Below are 24942 nucleotides of genomic sequence, written 5' to 3' on the forward strand. Positions count from 1 at the left end.
GCAGACCTCGCAGATGGCTAGACCACGGGAGTGCTGCGACTGCGCCGTTGTGATGGTGAGGACGTCGCAATCTGATATTCCTTCTGAGTAGGCTCATCCAACACCCCCAACCAGGTGAAGCCAATCCAACCTCACCCAATGCAGGGCTTTGCTGATGCCCCTCTCAATGACGAATGAGGTGAGACCCAGCCAGGCTGGTCGTCCCCGACGTGACGACGTCTTATCCCATCCCGCAGACCCTGCACACGTTGTCTTTGGTACGCGAGGGGGTTGCTATTCTTGTCCACTGCGGGAGCATTCCTTATTCCCAACTCAATCGGCCTACCCCACCATACCTCGACGATGCCTCTGGGTCTGTGAACTCGGGTCCCCGGGAGCCTCGTTGACCGAGTACCCATCTGCCTGCCCGTAAGTCTGATGGTGGGAGAAGGGCAGCGCCTGGTATCGACGATTGCGAGCTCTCACTGCTTTTCGTATGTGAGCGCAGAAGCTGAACCCGAAAAGCCAAAAGCCGTGGAAGCCCGTCTAAGCCGGCTTGGCATTCACTCAATCTTCCCGTATCCAAGGCTCAACACCGCGGACGAAGGAACTAGACGACGCGGCCTACACACCGAGGACGCGAACTCGGCGATCGTAGTCACCGATCCCCGACGTCCGACGTCTTCCTTTACAATGCTTGCAGGTGACATGCGGGACATGCCGTCAGACCAATGTGATTGAACGAGTGGTCTTGCGGCCCTCATGCTTTGAAGCAGTCGCCGCAAGATACCATTTGCCCTACGAATTGTAGGTGTTAAAGCAGGGATGATCCAGGTGGAAGAACGTCCTTAAAGACCGGGGTAGTCGGGAGTGAAACAGTATCAGGTGCAGAGAAGACCAACGACATTGGTCCCAACGTGTTCAGCATCCTTGTGCTGAAGTGTGAGGACTCAGGGAGCATCAAGGAAGAAGCCGAGATGGAAACTCAAACAGAGCATCCTCACGAAACGGCAACAACAAGCTAGGCTAGGGATAAGCTGTCTAGGCTGTCTGGGGAGAGCGGACCGCATTACAGTCGAGCATCCGAGGCCCTGACATCCCGTCTCATAAGGCAGGGAGGGTGGGAGGAAATTTCTTGAGACTGTCGTTGAGAGCACACTAGGAAAGGGGGACAACAATGTCAGGCCAAGACAATGGCACAATGTATGGGGGCCCGCGTCTGTGCCCCGAGATGCAGGAATGGAGATTGGGTGCCCTGAAGACGAAGCTCGAGCTCAAGTCTGAGCGTGGAGGAAGATGGCGCCACGGGTATCTGCTGAAGATTTGGTCTCCGAGAGGCGAAGGGCGAGGAGCGGCAGTGTTGGGACCGAAGAGACAGGAAGCCTTTGAGGGTTGCTGTCAGTTGGTAGATGGTCCCCGACGTCAGGGTAACGAGATTAGGTTGGATGTAGTCATGCAGGCAGGCCGACAAGATCAAGATGTCATCATGTCATGGTTCCTGGAATCCTGGTAGTCTCCAGAGTGCCGATGTTGCATTGATGGTATTACCATATTTTGAATATTGACCAATGTGTATGGGAGCGTTTCCCTCTCGGAGATGGTCATCTTCATCATCATAAGCCTGGGAAGATTTAGTATTCAGGACTTGTCATCTCATTCTATACTCACGACTTGGGCCAGGGGGAGCTGAAGACAAAGTAAAGAGTAAATAGTTGAATTTCAAGAAAGAATGCCGCAATTCAAGGTGGCACTGCGGAGTATACTCAGCCAAAACTCCGTTAATGAGAGGGACTGACAAGACGTGCCAGAGGCTGAAGACCATTCCGTCCTTGACGTAGCGTCAGGTACAAGCGACAGCTTCAGTCTCCCTGGCCCGGACCATTTGGGCAATTGTAAATGCCATGGGCTTATTTGGGTGGAGTTGGCGCGAAATGCGGTAATGCAATTCATCGAGTGATTTCCGTAGCAAGTGGAATGTACCTTTTTTTAGAGTGGACTTTGCCAGATTGAGTTATGCCGCAGGTTGGGCCAAGTTTAAGCGAGACTCGAGTACCGTTGTTCTTGTAAGGAGTACAGAGTACATGAACATGAGCGCGCTGTACGACATTCGGCTTGCAGATGATGTTCTTTTCACGTTCCCCATCTTTCTCTACCAACTCAATAAGGTAATTAGCGAAAATGACTGCTTGATAATGTCACTCAATGTCTTCCAGTACTTCTGGGGGCAATAAGTACAAGTAAGTAAGGTAAGGTATCTCTGCCCTCGCATTACCTTAACGCATGGCTCCTTGGGAAAGCGGCATGTTCCATTGATAGCGCCCCACGCTCCACGTCGGGGATATCGTCTCGTCTCCCGTGGCCTGGTTTCGAGTTTGTATATTGATGAGCCAGAAGTTCAGCAAATACGGGAGCAGCAGTCCATTGCTAAGTACCTTAGTTTACCAAGAAACCATGTATATTTCTTATGAAGTATCCGTAAAATAAAGTACCTCGAGAAAGATCACCATCCCGCAACCTCAGGCCCTGGTGTGCCGTCGGCCAATGAGAGATGGTGTTACCCTCAACGAGAAAGGAAGACGTTCTGAAGTAGCGAGGCACTGCAACTGTGTGGACAAGTACTTCGACGACCCCTCTGTGATTCCTTCCCCGGTCCCTTGTCCTGGTCCCGTCTGGTCCTTCCCAACTTGCGGAACACAACTTCCTCCATTTGGTCGGTACATTGGTACATGAGTACATCGATACATCCCCAAGTCGACTGTGACTCTTCGCATTGCTGCTGTTTCTTCCTGCTTCAACAACTTAAGTCAAGCATCCTTTTCTGCTCGGACTCTGCAATCAAATCAACATCAGCAGAAAGTGAATAAAGGGTGCAAAGCGGGAAAGATCAGAAATACCGGAAAGAGAGGAGAACGGCAACTGCAAGGCACAAGAGCAGGTCACGCGTCAACGTTGGGTTTCCCGCCAGCCTTACCTCATGACGCCCACGCCCACGCCCACGCCCACGCCCCAGAGAACTTGACCGGCTCGATCCGACATCCTTTGGATTCTATTCCGCGGAGTACGGATGCTCCAGTCTCCTACTGCGTTTAGTCTAGAGTTGGCCCTTGCAAATGCTACAAAACCAAACTCAACAAGCACCGCCTGCCCCGGAGCCTACCTATACAGTAGGTAGTAGTATTCGCAGCAACTGCAGCAGCGGCAGCAGCAGCCATCGTCAACTTCGTGCTCGACCAGTTGCCGCGCATCGCACCGCATCGCATTGCATCGCAGGTTCCCGGTCTACTGCCAGCCTTCAGCCTCCCCCTTCCACCTCCCATCACCGCCGCATCTTCCTCCGCCATCAACAGCTCCACGCAGCAGGCGACACACGTTGAGCACCAGAGACCTGCCTCCCGCACCACCCAAAACCAAGGTACCTACACACATCTGAGGGTCCCAGCCCTCCGTCCCCTGGTTTCCACTTCCAGCCCAGCCGCCGCCCAGCCCAGCCAGCCCTCCGAGAGCCCAAGGCCCTAGGCCCAAGGGTGTCACATCCCTCCGCTCCCTTTCTCCACAGCTCCAGAGTCTCTGCTAACATTTCGCTGAGATACAGGACACACAGAGTCCACCTCACACGCGAACGGCCGCTCAGGGTGCTCTAGCCTCACTCGCCCCGTCGTCATTGTCACCCGCCCTGTCGGTCACTGTCGCTGCCACCACGAGCTGCCCACTGCTTAGCACAGCGCAGCACAGCACAGCATCACTTCAGGCCCTCCTGCTTGCTTTGCTTTGCTTCGCTTCACTGCAACAGAAACAGGGAGAGAGACGGGGTGCTGCAAAACCTGAATCACGATTCACCGCAAACGCAACCACAACCGCAACCACAGCCCACGCACCACCTACTGCCACCCAACGACCCTGTGCCCCGTGGTTACCTTTCAGTCTCTCTTGTCTCGCGACGCGAACTCTCGACCTGATCTTTCTCTCCCTCTCCAGTCTGCTCCCATCGACGACACGACTTCAGACCAACTTATCCCAATCGAGAATACAATTCTATTCCTCTATCCGCCGTCTCCGACAATAACCCTCTTCTCTCCCTAGCAGTCTTGTCTGCTACGAATACTCTTTTCTCTTTCTCTCCGTTGCCTTGGCACTCCGTTCCGTCGCACAAAATACCTTCTGCGCCCTCGCCCTGCACCACAAAACGCACCAGCACAGGTACTTACTCCTGTACACCCTGTACTCCGTACTGCCATCCCCGTTAACGTGCTGAGGCAGTAGTCGACACACACACACAACTACAAGTACACACACCAGAGAGGTACCGGACTCACAACAGACTTAGCGTCAGCCTGCCTCCTTGTCCCGGCTCCCCCCTCCACTGTCGGAGCCTCTCCATTTCCACCTTCCGTGGGTCAGGCGTCAGTGTCAGTATTCCAGTGTTCCATCGGCCTCGTGGGAACTAGTTCGCCTTTCCAACCCTCGCTCTGGTGACAAATCCCCGCCATTCATTCTGTCAACCTGACGAAACCCGACAACCCTACAAACTACATCACGACAACAAAAACACCAACGGCGCCTACGATTTACGACTCACGACTCGAGATCGCTTGCCGTCGCCCACGAACTTTCTCCGACCGGGGATCCGAAACCCCCCTTCCCTCTCCTCTGACCGAATTCACGCGATTCCACGATCCGCCGACCGTTTGCTCCCTTGCTCGCACATCGCAGCCGCCCATTATGAGGCCCGCTGCCCCCTCAATAGAGATCATGGCTACCCAGTCAGCCACGCCGGACTCGCGATCCTCGTCGTCTACAAACTCGCCACTCCCTGCCGACAACGAGGAGTCAGACTTCTTCATCGCCGGCAACGATTCGCAATCATCACTCGGCGTCCCCAACATCGAGGACATGCAGGTTAGCGATGATCCGTGCCAACCCGCCGTCAACCGGCTCCCTAGCGAGATCCTCATCTCCATCTTCGCCAAGCTCAACAACTCAAACGACCTCTTCAACTGCATGCTGACATGCAAGCGATGGGCTAAGAACTCCGTCGACTTGCTGTGGCATCGCCCCGCCTGCACAAACTGGAAGAATCACTCGTCCATTTGCCTTACTCTGCAACTTGAGACGCCCTTCTTCGCATACCGCGACTTCATCAAGCGTCTCAACCTTGCTGCCGGTGGTCTCGCAGATAAGATCAGCGATGGCAGTGTCATGCCTCTGTCCGTATGCACTCGTGTCGAGCGACTCACCCTGACCAACTGCCGCAACCTCACCGACCAGGGCTTGACCAAGTTGGTGGAAAACAGCTCTTCGTTGCTTGCCCTTGATATCTCAGGCGACGAGCACATCACAGACGTCTCTATTCAAACTATCGCCGAGCACTGCAAGAGGTTACAGGGTCTCAACATTTCTGGCTGCCGCTTGATCACCAACGACAGCATGATACAGCTTGCTGAGAACTGCCGGTTCATCAAGAGGGTATGTTTGCTCTTTGCTTCCCTTGCTCCTTTGCCTATTTTTCTCCCTGCAGGCCTGGCCTGTATGCGCTTCGCGCTTGGCTCTCGCGCCCCGCATTGTGTTTTGGAAATTTCGCTGACATGACTCTCTTCTTCCACAGCTCAAACTCAACGATTGTGCTCAACTGCAAGACAATGCCATCCTTGCATTTGCCGAGAACTGCCCGAATATCCTCGAAATCGACTTGCACCAGTGTGCACAGATCGGCAATGAGCCCATCACTGCCCTCATCTCCAAGGGCCAGTCTCTCCGCGAGCTTCGGCTGGCAGGCTGTGAGCTCATCGACGACAGCGCCTTCTTGACTCTGCCCCCGGCCAAGACCTACGATCACCTGCGCATTCTCGACTTGACATCTTGCGCCAGACTGACGGATCAGTCGGTGCAGAAGATTATCGATGCTGCTCCACGCCTCCGCAATCTGGTGCTGGCCAAGTGCCGTAACATCACAGACGTTGCCGTTAATGCCATCTCAAAACTCGGCAAGAACTTGCATTATTTGCACCTTGGTCACTGTGGCCATATCACCGACGAGGCCGTTAAACGCCTTGTGCAGCAGTGCAATCGTATACGGTACATTGATCTGGGATGCTGCATTAACCTCACAGACGACTCCGTCACCAAACTGGCACAGCTTCCTAAGCTCAAGAGAATCGGTCTCGTTAAGTGCAGTAGCATCACCGACGAGTCTGTGTTCGCGCTCGCTCGCGCCAACCATCGCCCCCGGGCACGCCGCGATGCGCATGGCAATATTGACGAATACTATTCGTCCAGCCTCGAAAGAGTCCATCTCAGCTACTGCACCAACCTTACACTCAAGGCATGTTGTCGACCCATGTAAAATTGACAATTTCTCACACTAACATTATCATAGAGTATCATCAAGTTGCTCAACTACTGCCCACGCTTGACCCATCTCAGTTTGACAGGTGTCACTGCTTTCCTCAGAGAAGAATTCGCCGAGTTTTGCCGACCTCCTCCGCCTGGTAAGACATGTTTGGTCCCTTGTCGTTGGTATACAAAAAACTAACAAGACGTGCACAGAATTCACGGATCACCAGCGAGGCGTCTTTTGCGTTTTCTCTGGCGTCGGCGTCACGAAGCTCCGCGATTATCTCAACACCTCTCCCGAATACGAGGGTCTTCGCGACTCTCCTGGCCCTCGCTTCCCAGGGCTCTCGAGCTTCCCTGCACGTCGGGCCGCCGATCCCCGCGCAACGGCTGGACACGCTGGACAGACCAACGGGGATGTTGAAGTTGACGAAGCGGAGGTGCCAGAGGACGACGAGTTTGAAGGTCTTGACGGCAGTGAAATGGCAGTGGACGGCCAGCCCTTGTTGGCACAAAACCTTGTGAACGGCAATACCCAAAACGGTGTGCCTCCGCCCCCGCCGAACCATGTGCCTCCGGCTGGCGCTGTGCCCATGTTCGCCCAACCACTCGGACAGGCTCCCTTGTTGTTCAGCCCTACCAGCCCCAGCTTTCCGCAGTCAACTCGTTCACCAACAGCCGGGGGACCGGCAAATCATCCGCCGCCTTTGGTCATCTCCAGCCACTACTCCCCAACGAGTGCCGGACCCAGCACATCGACGGCGAACGCACTCTCGCCGCAAGGCACCAACCTTGGCTTTCCCGCATACACAAATCGGAGACCTGCACCCCTTGGTGCCAGCACGGCATCAATGGAAGCGTCAATGTTGAGCCCCGTCTCGCATCGCAGTCGGCCGGCGAGTGTCATATCCATGGAGGCGTCTATGCTGGGACCTCTGGACCCGGATATGGTTGAGCCTACCACACCAAACGGACAACAGCAGCATTGATAAGCGAGAGGGCACTGAAGCAGGCTCGGATATCCTTTGGGGGAAGCGATTGGAGACTATGATACGCTGGCATGAGATACGCAACGACAATATACCCAGGAGCGCGCAGGGAAAACACCGGTACACAGAGGGTTTGGAACAGGCAAGGTGTCGGTTACCCTTTTTAACGCTTGGTTGGACTTTTTTGGGGGTCCATGTAGCCTTTTGGCATTGTTTGGCAACGGTCTAAAGGATGCGTGCAGCAAGCACAAGTATATCCTTCCTCGTGGATGATTGTGCTTGGTTGTGGCACTTTGGGCAGTTCTAGGCTTGAGATCAACACACCTTGGCCGCTTGGAGGCCAAGTCTTATTGACCTGTTAATAGTCGGTGATAGACTATGGATGTTTTATTTCACTCTGTCCTCTCTGAGATTGGGAGCAACATGGCATACTGTCAGGGGGGCAAGGTTTAGTTCGGCCTCGAGGCCGCGGTATTAAATTAGCAAAGCATTGACATGGAATTGCAGTATTTACTCGACTTGTACGAAATTTCTTTCTCTCACGAATCGTCTTTCTCTCTTTTCAGATGAAATTGACTATCCCGCCCATACCAAACGAATCGCAGGTGTGAATGATGTTGATGGAGTTGTCAATCTCTGGAAGAATCCCAGAATATCTGATTTGATAGAACCGCTGTCTCCTCGCTGTGCTATGCTAGCTATTCGCTATGACGATGTGGACCGTTTGACTCCCGACGCCCCGTGTGCCATGGCAATTGCGTCTTTCTCCTCTCCAACCCTGGAAAGTGGAAAGACAATGCATTCAAAATAGGCGTGAAGCATTTCTGCTCCATCACCACCCACCCCCTCCTTTACCAAAAGCCAGGAATGATCGGTCCGCCGTCCTGGACCGACTCCGCAAGCTTCTTGGCCACGAAGCAGTGCACCAGATCCCTCGAGGCCAAGGCATCTTCCAGGCTGTCGTGACCGACCCTACCCTTTTGGATGTCACGACCAAGCATCTCGGATGTCAGCGCCTTGAGGGAGAGCCCGCCGGCCTTGCGCTTCTGGGGCTTCTTCTCGGCGAGGCCTCCTCCCTCCTCGGTGTTTTCCGAGGATTCGGGCTTATCGAATGAGATCAGGTCTTCTTCCTCCAAGCTGACGCCGCCTTGGGCGACGGCTTCAGCAGCAGCCTCAGCGGCAGCTCTCTCGGCCTCCTTATTGGCTCTCTCCTCCTCCTCCGCTTCCAGTCTCTCAATCTCGGCTCGCACGTTAGTAGCGAGGATCAAGGAGTCCACCACCTTGGGGTGAATCCACCGCAGTGATGCGAGGTCATTGTGGACGGCGTGTCCGACGACAATGGTCTCAGCGCTCACCCACTCCCACAAGGCGGCCCTGACGTTGGCCAGCCCGCCAGTGATACACTTGCCCTTTGATCGCGCAGCCTGCATGTCTTGGCGGGAGACGCCCGAGAAGCGCGTGTTGTAGTGCGCCATGCGGACCTGCGGGTAGACGAGGCTGTCGAGGAGGATCTCTGATGTGAAGTAGTCGACGAGGGTGACGCGAATCAGTTCAGATTCACCGTCGTAGGCCACGCCCATTTCGCAGTCCATGGCGACGGCGCGACGCGGCGCCCTCTGAGCGGACGTCACAGTGTCGATACCCAGGTCCAGGAGGGCGTGGGTCGGGGTCTTGTGAAATTGGTGACGGTCGTGAATTTCACCCGGGGGGTAATTCCGGACAAGGTGCTCTGGAGCGTACGTGCAGCCCGGCTCGGAAACGTGGACTCTGCAGCAGTTCCACCGCTGTATGCGTTAGATAGATTTGGCAAAGGGAATAAAAGTGAGGGACGAGGGAAGGTGCAAAGATACCATGTTTATGACGCGGCCGGTGTGATACTGACACTTGAGGACCGGCTTTGCGGGCTTCTCGTCTCCCTTTGCGCCCTCGGGCTCCTCGTCGGCCATGGAAGAAGATCTAGTGAACGTCTTGGTCTTGGGCTGGACGGATGAGGACTTTGCATCGGCTTGTGACCCCTTCCCAGGCGATTTGAATTTGTTTCTGTTATTGGAGCCTGCCTTGGGGTCAGTATCGTGATGGTGATGGTGAGGAACGACAAGGGGGTCTGGGAGAGAAGAGAGGCTGATGGACAAATACTCACAGCGGAGGTTGCATCTGCGGCATCGCTTCTTATCGTCAATATCTCTCTCAGATAGTGGATTGAGAATGAAGCCGCTCTTGAGGAGGATGTCTTTCCGATGGGCCATAGACCGGAAGTGGTATAGGTAGCTCTGGGTCGGCTCGATGACGAGGGACGGGGTCCCGTACGGGTTCTGGGGTTGCTGGCAGGAAGCCATCTTGATTGATGGCACTGTCACCAACGATATCGTGCTGCTTCTTGTTTACAGTGCTGAGATCTGTGTAGGGAATAAATATCGTGAGTGGTGATTCATCAGGCGGCGTCGATGAGCCGCTAGCTCCGAAGAATGATGATGAAGAGTGTGCGGCGGTTGAGGCGTTGATGAACGAGCGTGGCCAAGGCGCGACTTCCAGCCTTTGAAGAGCCAAGATCGACTAGTTGCCTCCTGCAGATTGAGAAATCAGTGGTTATGAAAGGCAGAAGGTGAGAATTTGATGCGGCAGCGGCGGAGGTGAGAAGTGAAGTGAGCTGAGAGGTGAAGTGAGGGCAGGTTCGGATTCAGCGCAGCAGCAGGCAGCGGAGGGAAGGTTTTCTGCAGCCAATTGTCTCTCATCTCATGTCGCGCGTCCCCTTTGGCCGTTTGCTCTTTCCCACCAGTAACGCGCATGCCCGCGTTTTCCTTCTCTTTCTGTCTACCTACTTCTCTTCCTTCTTATTCTGTTGGTTTACGTTGTTTCCTGGACGAGTATTTCCACTTCCACGTGAGGCACACTGACGATGAATTTGGGGAAATCACAAGCCCCACTTTGGCAGGTACCCGATGACCGGACGATATATCTGAGCAAGAGACTAGTAATGTCGGTGATATGTTCATCTTATACTTCTCATGTCGTCTTAGTTGTGTCCAGACTCGAACTTGACTATGAGTCCCGACCCAAAGAATTCGGCCGGTTCACGGTGTTCAAAAAACTGGTTGCTAATGGGCGAGTTGTTGTGCTGCACATGTGAGGGGCCGTAGGCTACTATGACCACCATAGTTCGTCCGCCACGTTGACCCGTGGCTATTTTCTATTAAGCCGTTTGGTACTACGGTTGTTGGAGTAATGGACCAAATCGAATTCCCACTCTCAAGAGGCTTCTGATATGAAGAGCAGCTATGGTTGGCGCCAAGTGAAGTGTCACCATTTTTCAGAGGAGTTTCTCCTGGAATTGAGAACGCAAAAGTATAGGAGAAAAAAAGTGAGAATTGTCGCCTCACAAGCCAAAAGAACGCAAAACCACGCAGAAAGTGAGTTTCAATTGCCCGAATGCCGGTCCAGGGACTTGGACATAAGCTCGGAGGTCCAACCAGTATCAGATGAGAATGTCGAGATGGGAGATCAAAGTTGCCATCACGGCAAAAACGACCCCCAGAACCCCAGAGCGCGTCCAATATTCCAACCATGCTATGTCAAGGCATCTGTTGGAGGGATGTTAAAGGTCTAGCAGACCCGTTTCATTTATCACTCTCCATGTTGCAGCCATGTATGGAAGTTTTGATAAGAGTGTTGAGACAAGGCAAGCTAACACTTCACAGTGATTGATCCGGCCCACATGCGGTAGGCCACCAGGTACCGGTATACTGATAGGCCGATGAGACTCAGCGACAAGAGAATCCTGTTAAATCCTATAGGAAGCATAGTCAGGTGAATATGTAAGAGCCGATTTACCTGAGGCAGGCAGGCTCAGGTGGCGTGGCGCCATGTGGGCTCCCTCAAAATGAAGAATCCATGCCCCTGACAGCTCGGAAGCGGAGACGACGAATGAGAGAAATGGCATAATAGAAGCGAAATGGAACGGGAGTATCGCGAGATAGAGTGCGGTATGCTTCTCTGGCAGCAGCCGTTGACTTTCTAATCAACTTACCCCGCCATTCTTCTCACCCAAATGGCGGGGTAAATTGGTGATCACCTCGGTGAGGCTGCCTTTCACCGAAGCTCACCTCCCTCACCTTGACCCATTTGTTTCCTCCAACTGCCGGCCCCACCCATCGATGTTGACTCGACCCACTCAAACGTGCTCTCGCGTCCCGCGCGGGAACATCACAGCGCGGTGATGTTTCCCTCAAAACAAGGCGATAGAATTGTTTGCATTATCTCCGACAACAGTACTCATAGGCCCAGAAATCTGTTCAAGACGTAGGTACCCGGAGATTTTAAGGGTACCGTAGCGGGGATGTATTCGCCACAAAAGCAGAGACGCCGGAGGAGGCCGGGAGCTCCCTGGCCCAGTGAAATGGGCCACTTAACCATTCGTGCCCTGCTAGATAGGTCAACGAAATTCGCAGGAAGCTCAACCACAAGGCCACATAGGCCGAAGGGAACGATGTACGCATATACCCTCTCGTCCACCCAGAGACGTTGACTGACCTTAAAGGGTTTCCCGAAAAGAATAAGGCAAGCTAGACGATGGAGACGGCAAACACCAATCCCTACCCCACCAACAATGCAGAGGCTGGCAGTATGGACTCATAGCTGGTGCATTAATAATGGGAATCTGCGAGATGCTGAAAGTCAACACAAATGGTGTCAGCGGCGATGTCTTAAGGCATCAGATGTGATGCTTGACATGCGGACATCCTGACGAAATAACTCGAATCATTCATAATCTTTAGCTCATTTGGGATGCTGGCGGCGGCAGACTCTTCAATCACCTACTGCCCGGCATTGTCTAGTTTGGCCCGCAGTTGTCCATCGTACTTGGTGAAGAAAAAGTAATGCTAGTGGAGTTGCGGTATAGGCGGGATTGATCACAGGAGCTTCAGGAAGGCGGTCGGATCCCTCATTAGAGCTGATGAGTCGACTATTGAAGACTTGATTGGTATTCAAAGGTGTTCATACCTAGAAAACCAGCAAGGAGAGGAGAAGTGGCGTTAGTGACAATGAAAGGTCCAGTGACACTGAAAGTGGTATTGTTGGAAGTGGTAGAAATCGGACACGATGGATTCCTCGAGCTGTGGATCATTTTGCCACCTGATCATGCCCTTACGTAGTAGTTCATCCTAATTACATGCTTTGATGAGGCATGTCAGCGGCCACCTCGAAGCTGTGGGGCTTGACGAAGCTTATGAGGACGGCGACGTCTAGCAAATGCACATCGCCGGACGAATCCAAGCTCAGTAAACCTCGACGAATATTTCCTCGTCAACATTTCAGGGAAGTCCCTTGGAATGAACTATTGCTTTAGGCAGAAGTAGCACTGACACACAGATCCTGGCCGGCGGTCTTAGACTCGAACACAGAATGAAAAGTTCAAACACCGAATCCGGGGAATGTCGAACGCTATCGGGTGATTGCGGGCGGCGTAGTAACGCGTGGGGCAGAAACAGCGGTCACCAGATCACAGTGTAAGCAGCAACCAAAGAAGCCAGAGTACTGAAGAACGGTTGAATTCTGTGCTCATGTTGACTGGTCTGAGGTTTCAGCAAGATGAAGTCGGAATTTCCAGACACAGGCAGATATGGGTTGTCTCAATAGCGCCACGAATGATGAAGATTTACGCATCACCTACACAGGACAGTAGTCATTTCGATTCCCAAGATTAACAACTGCTGCTGCTGCTATTTGGAGAGATCCATTGGGTGGAGAGGCGAAGTTATCGTGGTCTAGGTACGTTTTCCATCTTACATTACAGGCGAGCCAAATCTTCAGACTCCGTTTGCAAGCGCCGAGTTCAGATACCATCCCACTCCAGATGTAGAATGGAATCGGGGACTTCATAGGCGGCGAGCTTTTCGATAGCCTCAGCGGCGGTGCTTGCTTCCACCACAATCCCTGCATTAGCCTGGCGAATGAACTTTTCCTCGGCAGCTCGACGAATCCAGCCCAGTATTCCATCCCAGAAGCCGTTAATGTTTAGCAGGCAAACACCGCGCTGATGAATTCCAAGCTGAACCCACGTCGCAACCTCCAGGATCTCCTCGACGGTGCCGTAACCACCAGCCAGAGCTATGAAGCCGGATCCGGGCCCTCCAGCAATCACCTCTTCCGCCAACATGCGCTTGCGCGTATGCATGTCCTTGACAATGGTTGTGCGACCGTACGTGGCCTCCTCCGGAATGGGCATGTTTCCCAAAGCCACGCTGCTGTAGGTACTGTCTCTCTCAAATTTGACGAGTGCTTCGGGAATGATGCCGTGTACTGAGTCGGGCCCTGATAGTGAGACCAGGGTTTTGGCCACTTCCCCCATGAGCCCAACGGTCCCTCCGCCATAAACTACCGTGATGGTTAGAGATTTTTGACCAGATCCGGCTTCGACTCAATATTTGTGAATTTACCTAACTTGGCTCCTCTGGCAGCCATGAGCCTCGCCAAATCTCGCGCAGTCTGCAAGTGGGCAGGGTCATTGCCGGTTGACGAACCACAGTATACGCATATCGTGATACCTCGTGCAGGTTTTGCGACTTCAGCCATCTTGCTGCTGGTAGTGGTAGCGTCAGACATATTGTCTGTGACTCCTCGAGAGAATGTGGTTGAAGCTTATCTTCTGTCGAAGGTGGAATGATGAGACGGATTGCAGCTGGCTATAACATGCTATATGAGCTTTCAGACTGACCGCATCGGATTATTCAAGCACGAAATTGATAGAATGCCTGGACTATTACCGGACTAGAATTTAATGCACTAAAGGTACAGCAGTCACGTCAATCAACAATGGGAAATTATTGAGTAATGGAATCGGATATCGGAGCCTGCCGCCCGTTACTGGGTTGGAGTGACTCACATAAGAGGCATCTGGCTGGCTTCTACCTTATTCTTCAGGCGCTCATATTTTGTGTTAATTAAATGCCAAGAACCAAGCTGATCACTCCCGCCCATTGGGAAGCTGCCCCTGAGCAAGTGGACACATTCGTAGAAACTTGCAAAGGTAGAGGGCGAGCATGCTTGAACTAAGGATCAGATCCTTCAGGCAGACGAAGACACCATCGAATTGCACAATTTTTGGAATCATCACAATACATTCGACAGGAACCACCAGAATCTTTGTATACCTATCAAGTCTGCAAAGCTGGAAGGAAATGCCACCATCAATACGTACACTTTCCACAGTATGAACAGCTCTCGGAACAGGCTGTATAGTCACCGTCGCCGTCGCTCCACTGGAGTTCATCCTCGTCATCCGCACTCGGGCCATCCTGTGTATCATCACCACGTAGCCACATTGCCCATTCTTCCTCAACTTCACTAGAGAATGCCGGAGATAGTCCAGGGCACTGAATCCGAATGTCGAGTTTGTCAAGCTGTTGGCGGCTGACCTCAAGCCTGTCATTCCTCCGCGCACGAGCAAGGCGGACAATGTGAGAGAGAAGCGCCGCTAGTCGAGACAGCTCCTGGTTTTTCGAGATCTCCCAGGCTTTGACCTCCTGAGTCACATCCATGACCTCAACATCCTTGAACGTGCCTCTGTCATGGTAGGCCAAGATGAAGTTAGGAATTTGGGCAACCCATAGCCGCGGGAGTTCCTCTCCAAGGAAATCAGTGCCTTTGCGCTTAACTGACCGAGTCTTGAGATCAAAAACTGCAGATTGGGGCACCTCGAACCCGCCACTCTTCAATTGCACTTGCTGGTGCGGGGTCTGCGGGCTCTTTGGTGCCATCTCCTTGACTTTGAGACCTTCGATGAGGCCATTGACCGAAGCTTGTTCAACAAAGGTGGGACCAGAGAGGTTTGTAGACGGTCCTTGCTTGTGTTTGAGGTAGCCGTCACCCTCATGACGAATAAGGCAACGCAGACCCCCAAAGTCGTATTGGATAATCCGCTGATGAGATGTTGAACCCCGGACTTCAGCATCCCAAGTCGTGTAAGCCTCTGGAAACTTGTGTCCGTAGCCTCTGACATCGGACATTGTCTCTTTCGGGGAGTTTTCCCTGCGAATTAGATGGACAGCGTCGCCGACCACCTCGAGAAGCAACCGGAAGGGTCTCTCGTCACCTCGGACGAAGCGGAGCAAGTTTCCGATGGTACTACCGCAGGCGACGATGTCAACGGGCTTGGAAGAGGGCTCGGGGTGTGCCATCAGGACAGCTTGGATGGCGGGCTCCATCGGATGAGCTGGGTGTCGAGCAGCGTTCTTGTCGCGGTAATAGACACCGTCGTCTTCTGACAGTTGTCGAGGTTCCGCGAGGGGTGTCCACCTGGGTGGTGCACCTGATTCCATTACTACCATACCCTCAGATGAATACAGTAGCATTACGTACCTGGGACGATAATTGACGGAAATGTCCTGTCCAGCCAGTTATATGACGCGACAAGCTGGCAGCCCGTCAGCCGGGCAGTTGATTCAAATTCCAAGGCAGGCTTAGATAGCTCTGCTATACTGACAGTCTCTACGAGTGGCCCGAATGGTGGCGCTAGCCATGTCGTCGCAGGTTCCGATCGCCGCCATCGCGGGTTTCTTTGAAACTGGTCATGTTTTTGTCGTCGATACATCATACAGGAACGGAAGACTTTGGAGAGCCAGAGAACTAGATGGGGACTATGAAAGAATCAGAAACGATAAAATAGTTGGAAATCGTATTGAATCTCGAATTTTCTTTGATGGCGGCTCGCTCCGTGGATGGCGAACCAGTCATCGAGCTGCGAGGCGGCCTCTTGCAGCCTTCATGCCGGAGGCCTACAACCCCTCATCTCGCGACCCAATCTTCGAAACGAACGCCTACTCTTGGTGGTATTTCTACTTCCTTATTACTCTAAGTCCCCAACGTATTGGCTCCCAACAGAAAACGTCGAAGCCTAACCTTACTGACTTACTTACTTATACTTGGACTAACCGTGGCATGTGACGACTGCTTTATTGATCGGCCGGAATACTACACTAAGAACGAGATCGAGTTATCTCTTTTAGTATTTATTTACTATAAACCGTTATCTACTTTTAGAATTTAAGTATAAAAGTTTTGCGAGTTGCTAAATTCTTTTCTATTAATTCTTTACGAACGAAATTATGGTCCTACTTAAATTAGAGAGTATTATTATTACTTAAAAAATTAATTCTGCTCGCGCTTCCCGCTTCTTAAAAGTGTTTAGAGATATTATTAAAAGTAATAAAGTAGTTTTTATAGTAAATAAGGTACGTCTATTCTTTGAGGTAGTTTGAACGAATACCTCTCCCGCTGCCTACCTGGAGATTATTATAGCTAGTGAGGTTGTACGTAATGTTATTAGCAATAGCACTTATTTACTTATACTTAGACTAACCGTGGTATGTAACGACTGCTTTATTAATTGGCTAGAATATTATACTAAGAACGAGATTAAGTTATCTCTTTTAGTATTTATTTATTATAAACCATTATTTACTTCTAAAATTTGAGTATAAAAGTTTTGCAAGTTACTAAATTTTTTTTTATTAATTCTTTATAAACGAAATTATAGTCCTACTTAAGTTAGAGAGTGTTATTATTATTTAAAAGATTAATCTTACTCGCGCTTTTTGTTTTTTAAAAGTATTTAGAGATATTACTAAAGGTGGTAAAGTAGTTTTTATAGTAAATGAGGTACGTTTGTTCTTTAAGGTAGTTCGAACGAATACTTCTCCCGCCGCCTGCTTAGAGATCATTATGGCTAGTGAGGTTGTACGCAATGTCATTAGCAACAGCATCCGGGTCGATTTGTCAATCTCTTTCATGAAGGCACACGTTATACCATTCATTGCCTATTTGAGCGACCCCGAAGTGAAGATGATGTACGGTGGACAGCTTCTTCACCAAGTCCTACTCATCATCGCCCACCCGCCAGCCCTCTGGAAAAACCTCCTGAGCGCTTTCCAAGAGTCCCAACTTACCGAAGACGAGCTTCAAGTCTTTGCGTGGCTCTGCTTCGAGCTTTCCGGTCTTTCCGATAGCATAATCGGTGCTGTCGTAGAGGACGTCACGAACGCCTTAGACGAGAAGCCGTTTCGCGAGGCTCGGAACCATGAGACTCGCGACCTCGTTTACAGGATCAGAAAAGTACTCGCTCTCAGATCATCTTCTGGCGACGAGAACCTCGAGGCAGCCGGTGGCCGCCATGACAATGACTCTTCGAACTTTCGAGATATTTCAATCTTTCCAACGAGCGACGAGTTCTACTCCAATGCCAGACCTTTCTATCGAATGGCAGCCGAGGTTGCTGCCGCAGATCAGGTTCAGCGACCGCGTGTTCATCTGGATAACCAGTTCCGCCTTCTTCGTGAAGACATGCTGGGCGAACTCCGTGATGATTTGAAAGCAGCTACGGGAAGAAACAAGAGCAAGAAGAGGGCCCAGATACTCTCAGGGTTGATGCCTGTTGGCGTTGACACCGGCGACGACAGGCGAAGCCGTGCTTGTGCGGTCGCGCTTACATGCCTCGGGGGACTGGAGATCATAAAGAAGCTACCGCCGGCCAAATGCAAGGCCTTCTTTGATGACCACAGAAATTTCCTTCGACACCAGTCTTTCGGCGCTTTATGTGGCGAAGATCATATTGTCGCGTTCGCGTTCCTGCTACGGGATGTGGACCAGTTGTCGAAGAAGCCCCCCATTGTCACCCTGCAGTTCATTGACAGCGAAGCTACTGCAAGAGCTTTGCAGGCACTTACACCGTCAAACAATCTCAGGTTCGTTCTTGTAGATACTCCGGTGTTTGCCTACCAACCCGTTCTGGAGTGTCTTCAGGAATTAACAGAGTTGCCTCTCGGAGAGAGGCTTCTGAGACTTCCAAACGACGAGAAAAATCAACCACAAGACTCGCTTCAGCAAACCTCTTACGTCCAAGAATATGTGAGAAGATTGAAAGATATGATGAAAAGTGGTTCACGCTGCCTTTCCTTGGGCACGCAGACTTTCCGACTCGATGATTCTCAGCTTCAATCGTTGCTGCATGCGTTACAGAGCCCTTTGGCACTCATCCAAGGCCCTCCTGGTACGCTACCCTCAGTCAACTCAAATAAAGACAGACATATTACACTTTAGATATGTACAAAGTTAACCGAACTCTAGGAACTGGAAAGTCGTTCGTTGGCGCTTTGGCAGCTAAGATACTGCTGGGAGATCCGGAAAAGCGAATTCTGGTGCTGAGCTACACCAACCATGCCCTGGATCAGTTCCTTAAGGACCTGATGAAAATTGGCATTTCATCTGGTGATATGGTGCGCTTAGGATCGAAGTCAACGGAATCAACTTAAGCCCTGTCACTGGAGAAGCAATTGCGAAGTTACGCCTACCGTCGAAATAATGCAACGTGGGAACACATCAACGGCATGAAAGCAGAGATAGATGAAGTTCGAAGAGAGATGGAGTCGGCATACGACCTTCTCGTCCGACACAAGGTGGGCTCTTTGGAGCTCTTGAGCTTTCTCGAGTTCTCCGACGATGACCAGCTATTTTATGAAGCTTTTCTCTTACCCGAGCAAGACGAAGGCTTTCATATCGCAGGCAAAAGTAACAGGGTCATGGGTCCCGACTATCTGCTGGGCCGGTGGATTATGGGACAAGATGCCGGTGAACTCCGACACTTCGTCTCGCCTGGAAGCCACGATATCTGGTACTCGTCAATGGCCCAGAAAAATGCACATATCCAACGGTGGGTCGAGTGCATTCGCAAGGAACGAATCGAAGCAGTCCAGAACCTCATCAAGAGATTCAATGGCGCCCAGGAGCAAGTGGACAGGCTGTTCAGAGAGTCCAAATGTTCCTTCATGCAAACGAAAAGAGTCATCGGATGTACAACAACCGCAGCTGCCATGTACAAGTCGCTGATCAAGGCTGCAAAGCCCGATGTCGTTTTGGTTGAAGAGGCTGGTGAAATCCTCGAGGCTCACGTTTTGACTGCTTTGCACAGCGACACAAAGCAGCTCCTACTAATCGGGGACCATAAACAACTGCGACCCAAGATCAACAACTATGCTCTAAGCGTCGAAAAGGGAGACGGCTTCGATCTCAATCGCTCGCTCTTTGAACGACTGATCCTCCAGGAACACGACCACGTCACACTCCGAAAGCAGCATCGCATGCATCCCGATATCTCGGATCTTGTTCGGAAGATGACATACCCGGATCTATTGGACGGTGACAAGACCAAGGATCGGAAGCCTCCTACGGGATTTCAGGGAAGGGTCAGCTTCGTTAACCACAGCCACCCAGAAGACCTGGCCGGCGATATTACCGATCGCCGCGACGTCGGTGTTGTCTCTAGCAAGAGTAATCTTTATGAAGCGCGGATGGTTCTGAAGCTAGTCAAATACCTTGGGCAGCAAGGATATCGCACTGAAAACCTCGTCATTCTCACACCATATCTGGGACAACTGCGCCTACTCAGAGAAATCTTGAGCTCTCAGAATGACCCTTGGCTCAATGACTTAGATTCGTTTGAGCTCATTCGCGCGGGACTCATGACTGCTGCCGCCGGAAAAGTGCCTGACGGATCAGGATCAGGAAGAATCAAACTTTCGACTATCGGTGAGTTCAAGAGACCTTCGGCCAGTGAAGTCTGAAGACTAGGGTCTGACCTATCTCTGCATATAGATAACTACCAGGGTGAAGAGAGCGACATCGTCATAGTTTCTCTGACTCGGAGCAACAATAATGGCGACATCGGATTCATGAAAGCGCCCGAGCGGCTCAACGTTCTATGTTCTCGTGCGAGAGAGTGCCTCATTCTCTTGGGCAATATGGAGACCTTCATGGCATCTGGGCACGGAAAAGCGGTCTGGTTGCCTTTCTTCACCTTACTGAAGGAGAAGAATTATCTACATGATGGGTTCGCAATACGCTGTCAACAGCACCCTGACAGGACCGCTTTGCTCAAAGAACCGGACGACTTCGATACCAAGTGTCCTGAAGGCGGCTGCGACGAAGCCTGGTAAGTCTCACAAAGAAGCTCAATTTAACGTAAAAGCAGAACCTATGCTAATAGACGAAACTTGCATGTAGTAACGTCATGTTGTCTTGCAACATACATAAGTGCCTTCGCCGGTGCCATAGACTTATGGATCACAGCAAGATCCGTTGTCACACAAAGCTCGCGAAACACTGCGACAAGGGACATACGTACAGCGTTGACTGCAACAACCAAACTAAAAAATGCGTCGAATGCTCCAAGGAGGATGAGATTACTCGGAGGCGCTTGAAGCGCGACTTGCAGATGGAAGTGGATCGCGATATGGCGCAGAAGAAATACGCTCAAGACCTACAACAGGTAGAAGACGACTTGGATCGTGAGAGAAGACTGATAAAGAATGAACAAGAGAACCTCGAGCAGAATAAGACTCTAAAAGAACGCAAAGAAGAACTGAGAGCTCTGCAGCAGACGAGGGTTCGTGCTGAGACTATGAAGGCTGCCAGAGAAGCTCCCAAGAGAGTTCCCGGCACGGGTGCTTTTCCAGATGAACGAAAACATACAGCGAGCCCAGCCCCAAAACCCGGAAGCGCAGAGGAAGAGTGGCTGAATTTGAAGTCGAAATTCGGTGCTAGCAGCAGTGTCATGGATCAACTCATGAAGATGATCGGGCTCGAGAGCATCAAAGAGGAGTTTCTCTCCATCAAGTCCAAAGTCGACACAGCGGTGAGACAGGGGATTTTGTTGTCGACGGAGAGGTTTGGCTGCTCCCTCTTGGGAAATCCCGGAACAGGTAAGGCTGAATCGCAGTGACAATTAGTGTTGTTCGGTGGCTGATATGTTGATCACAGGCAAAACCACGGTAGCACGGATCTTTGCCAAATTTTTGGTGTCGGTGGGTGTCATAGCTGGCAGTCGCTTCGAAGAGACGTCTGGATCGAAACTAGCGTCTCTGGGTGTGCCTGGCTGCCAGAAGTTGTTGGATGACATTTTGAATGACGGCGGTGGTGTGATCTTCATTGACGAAGCATATCAACTATCCTCAGGCAATAGTCCTGGTGGCCGCGCAGTCCTTGATCTCCTGCTCGCGGAAGTTGAGAACCATACCGGCAAGATTGTCTTCGTTCTCGCTGGGTACAACAAACAGATGGAGTCTTTCTTCGCGCACAACCCTGGCTTTCCAAGTCGGTTTCCGATTGCGATGAAGTTTGACGACTACGACGATGATGAGCTTCTGAAGATCCTTCAGTTCCAGATTGACAAGAAGTACGGATGCCGCATGAAGTGGGAAGATGATCTCTATCTCCGCGTCGCCTGTCGTAGACTTGGACGAGGGCGCGGAAAGGAAGGGTTTGGTAATGCGCGAGCAGTTGAAAGTCTCCTTTCCATTGTCTCCAGCCGGCAGGCCAATCGTATTCGGAAGGCTCATCAAGGGGGCGCGAACCCGGACGATCTCTTGTTCACAATGGAGGATTTGGTTGGACCTGAACCTTCAGTTGCCCTCGAGCACAGTAAAGCTTGGGGGAAGTTGCAGACACTGATCGGCCTTCGTTCAGTCAAAGAATCCGTTCGAGCCTTGATCGATAGCATCCAGACCAACTATGTTCGCGAGCTGGCGGAAGAGCCCATCATCGAGTTTACGCTCAATAAAGTCTTTCTCGGCTCGCCAGGAACGGGAAAAACCACTGTCGCCAAGCTGTACGCGCAGATCCTGGTTGACTTAGGTCTATTATCGAATGGAGAGGGTAAGCTGGTGTACCTGAAGTACCTAGGAATTCCTATACTGACATGGATACTTCACAGTGATTGCCAAAAGTCCGGCGGACTTCACGGGTGCTGTACTAGGGGGCTCTGAGGCCCAGACCAAAGGCATATTAGCGTCGACCGTCGGTAAAGTTCTCGTCATTGACGAGGCTTACGGACTATACGGGGGCAGTAACTCAGCTGGGGGGAATTCTGACCCCTATAAGACTGCGGTAGTAGATACCATCGTTGCCGAGGTCCAAAGTGTTCCAGGAGAAGATCGATGTGTTCTTCTTCTGGGTTACAAGGACCAGATGGAGGAGATGATGCAAAATGTCAACCCGGGCCTAAGTCGACGATTTCCATTGTCGTCAGCCTTTGTCTTCGAAGACTTCGAGAAGGCAGATATGCGGAAGATCTTGGACCTCAAGCTCAAGTTACAAGGGTTTTCTGCCACTGATCAGGCCAAGAGAGTCGCTTCAGAGATGCTCGAAAGGGCCCGCAACCGACCGAACTTTGGCAATGCAGGAGAAGTGGACAATCTCCTGAACGAGGCAAAGGCACGTCATCAGCGACGACTGGCAGCTAAAGAAAGCCATCACGTCTCTACACTTGAAGCTCTGGACTTTGACCACGACTTTGACCGCGCAGATCGGGCTCAGACCAATGTTGCTAAACTCTTCGAGGGGACCGTTGGTTGCGAGAAGATTGTCGCCACCCTTGAGGGATACCAGGAGACAGTACGTTCTATGAAGGCACTGAATATGGACCCAAAGGATAGTATTCCATTCAACTTCCTCTTCCGCGGCCCTCCAGGTACGGGCAAGACCTCAACAGCGAGAAAGATGGGCAAAGTCTTCTACGACATGGGGTTCTTGGCTAAGGCAGAAGTTATTGACTGCTCTGCATCCGATCTCATCGGCGAATACACGGGCCAGACCGGCCCTAAAGTGCAACAACTCCTGGAAAAGGCTCTTGGAAAAGTACTGTTTGTCGATGAAGCCTACCGTCTTGCGGAAGGACCATATGCCAAAGAGGCAATTGATGAGGTTGTCGACTCGGTGACGAAGGATAAGTACAAGAATCGCCTTGTAATCATACTGGCTGGATACGACGAGGACATCAATCGACTACTTTCAGTCAACCCGGGAATGTCAAGTCGGTTCCCAGAAGTCATCGACTTCCACAGCCTTAACCCCGAGAGTTGCTACGAGCTTCTGCTGCAGATTCTACTCAAGAAGAAGCGAACTCTTCACAGCAAGAATTCATCTAATAATCTCGTAATGGATTGTCTATCAAGTCCATCGCCCGATTTCAAGAGGGGAATTGTCGCCATTTTTCACAAACTCACCACAACCGCCGGATGGGCTAGCGCTCGAGATGTGGAAAGCCTTGCCAAGTCAATCATGAACATCGCGATCAAGTCTCGCTGCGACCGACAGGTGACAATCGACGAAGATCTTGTGAAGAAAGAATTCTCCAAGATGCTCGATGAGCGCGAAAGCCGGGAGAAGCAGGCAGGGACTATGCGTGGCGTGCCCAAGCTCGGGCAATTATTTCAGCAGATGTCATTACCCCCTCGAACGCAAAGCTTGCAACCAACAGCTTATGCACAAACCGCCACCGAAGCCACTGAAGAGGAAGCAGAATCAACGCCTCCCGAATGTCTGGTGGTGGAAGTCAGTGACGACAGTCGGAAAGCAACACGCGATGCTGGTGTCAGCGATGAAGTCTGGGAACAATTGGAGAAGGACAAGAGGGCTCAAGAGGAAAAAGACGCCAGGTACCGAGAAATGCTCGAGAAGAAGCGCAAAGCAGTGGGGGCTGCCAGGGAGGCGATTCTCAAGGAGGTTATTGAGGAAGAAGAGCGACGGAAGAAAGAAGAAGAGCAGCGCAAGAAAGCCGCGATGATGGGCCGATGCCCGATGAATTTTGAGTGGATCAAGCAGAGTACGGGGTTCCGGTGCGCGGGAGGTTCACATTTCATCTCTGATGAGGATATTGTACGTTCTTGATGCGATTGCACTTGTGTCGCAGAGTTCGAAGTTACTAGACCATGAAATAATTCAAAACTTTGGATTCTCATTCCTGCTGCAAGTATCGCAAATTCTCAACCACAGTAGACTTGAATTGTACACACTTCGTAGCCCATACTGGATTCTGGATGTCTGGAGTAAGGCACGGGGGTCACAATGCCAAAAACCTGAGCCGAGGTTGTTACCAACATGATCTTATGACATCGGAATTACTCGATTTTGAACATCATGAGAGTCTGCTATTCATACCTAGTGTTCGCGTGAGAAAATGTAGCAGGTATATTACCTCATTCCAAATATGCATGTAGTATGCCTATACTTCACGCTTATAGTTGTGCGTCGTAGGATTCGATCGCCGAAACGGCTGAGCCCCTTAGAGACTAACCAACTCCATGATGTTGATCGTGAGGATCAAACACAGCTTTCTGGGGCTGTCGTAAGAGAACTAGCACACTAAGTAGGGTGCTGACAAGATGCAGACGTGAAAGAAAACAAGGATCGACTGACGAGTCCAGGATCGAGATGCGATTGGATCAACAGAGCAGCGGCTCCGAGTGCCAGAGACACGTCTCGGTTAACTGGGGACCCTGGCCCTCCCGCCCTGTCAGTATTCGGTTCAAGGTCTACCATGTAACATCGAGCTGCCAGGGATCACGGGAGCGTCGCCAATCCTCCGAAGCGCAGACCGGATCTGGGTGACACGCCGTCTTTGATGCTAGCGCGCGGTCGATCGGTTGGCATGTGTTCCTGGGGAACGTCATTGCAGTTATTGGCAGTGACGTTGTGGTTATCAGAGACAGGAGTAATTAACAAAAGGGTTTGATCCCACGCGGAGAAAGTTCTGTCACGAGAATGCTTTGCGGGGAAGACGAACGGCATAAGTTGTTCTTGATCATAACATACTCAACGA

The 24942-nt window shown here is 51.5% G+C and overlaps 5 protein-coding genes across 5 annotated transcripts; 2 read left to right on the forward strand and 3 right to left on the reverse strand.

Moving 5' to 3' along the window:
- The first annotated feature begins 3046 nt into the window (after positions 1-3046).
- HER10_EVM0006769 (F-box domain-containing protein) lies at positions 3047-7881 on the forward strand. The gene is made up of 4 exons (XM_035483020.1): positions 3047-5442; positions 5582-6298; positions 6353-6464; positions 6523-7881. Exons 1-4 carry the CDS (start codon positions 4699-4701, stop codon positions 7296-7298), a joined length of 2349 nt encoding a protein of 782 aa, XP_035338489.1. The 5' UTR covers positions 3047-4698; the 3' UTR covers positions 7299-7881.
- A 268-nt stretch (positions 7882-8149) lies between these two features.
- On the reverse strand, positions 8150-10197 carry HER10_EVM0003941 (RNA exonuclease; the record flags this gene model as incomplete). Its single annotated transcript, XM_035473602.1, has 3 exons — positions 9439-10197; positions 9149-9351; positions 8150-9082 (listed from the first exon to the last, which is right to left on the reverse strand). The coding sequence occupies exons 1-3, from the start codon at positions 9632-9634 to the stop codon at positions 8150-8152; spliced, it is 1332 nt and encodes a 443-aa protein (XP_035338226.1). The 5' UTR covers positions 9635-10197.
- Positions 10198-13128: 2931 nt separating this feature from the next.
- On the reverse strand, positions 13129-13898 carry HER10_EVM0000544 (lysine decarboxylase family; the record flags this gene model as incomplete). Its single annotated transcript, XM_035470320.1, has 2 exons — positions 13129-13670; positions 13733-13898. The coding sequence occupies 2 exons, from the start codon at positions 13896-13898 to the stop codon at positions 13129-13131; spliced, it is 708 nt and encodes a 235-aa protein (XP_035337914.1).
- Positions 13899-14482: 584 nt separating this feature from the next.
- Positions 14483-15885, reverse strand: HER10_EVM0009669 (geranylgeranyl pyrophosphate synthetase; the record flags this gene model as incomplete). The annotated part of the gene is made up of 2 exons (XM_035479149.1): positions 14483-15603; positions 15654-15885. The coding sequence occupies 2 exons, from the start codon at positions 15883-15885 to the stop codon at positions 14483-14485; spliced, it is 1353 nt and encodes a 450-aa protein (XP_035338764.1).
- A 1130-nt stretch (positions 15886-17015) lies between these two features.
- Positions 17016-24011, forward strand: HER10_EVM0011487 (ATPase; the record flags this gene model as incomplete). Its single annotated transcript, XM_035480919.1, has 7 exons — positions 17016-18339; positions 18417-18582; positions 18631-19874; positions 19941-20277; positions 20349-21046; positions 21105-21998; positions 22057-24011. 7 exons carry the CDS (start codon positions 17016-17018, stop codon positions 24009-24011), a joined length of 6618 nt encoding a protein of 2205 aa, XP_035338923.1.
- Positions 24012-24942: the final 931 nt, after the last annotated feature.

Source organism: Colletotrichum scovillei (assembly GCF_011075155.1).
Source record: "Colletotrichum scovillei strain TJNH1 chromosome Unknown Contig00001, whole genome shotgun sequence".
In the NCBI taxonomy this organism is placed as follows: domain Eukaryota; kingdom Fungi; phylum Ascomycota; class Sordariomycetes; order Glomerellales; family Glomerellaceae; genus Colletotrichum; species Colletotrichum scovillei.

Coding starts and splice junctions, on each gene's coding strand:
- HER10_EVM0006769 (XM_035483020.1), top strand. CDS start 4,699: ATGAGGCCCGCTGCCCCCTCAATAGAGATCATGGCTACCCAGTCAGCC. Junction 6,299..6,352: donor GCACCAACCTTACACTCAAG/GCATGTTGTCGA, acceptor ACATTATCATAG/AGTATCATCAAGTTGCTCAA. Junction 6,465..6,522: donor TTGCCGACCTCCTCCGCCTG/GTAAGACATGTT, acceptor AGACGTGCACAG/AATTCACGGATCACCAGCGA.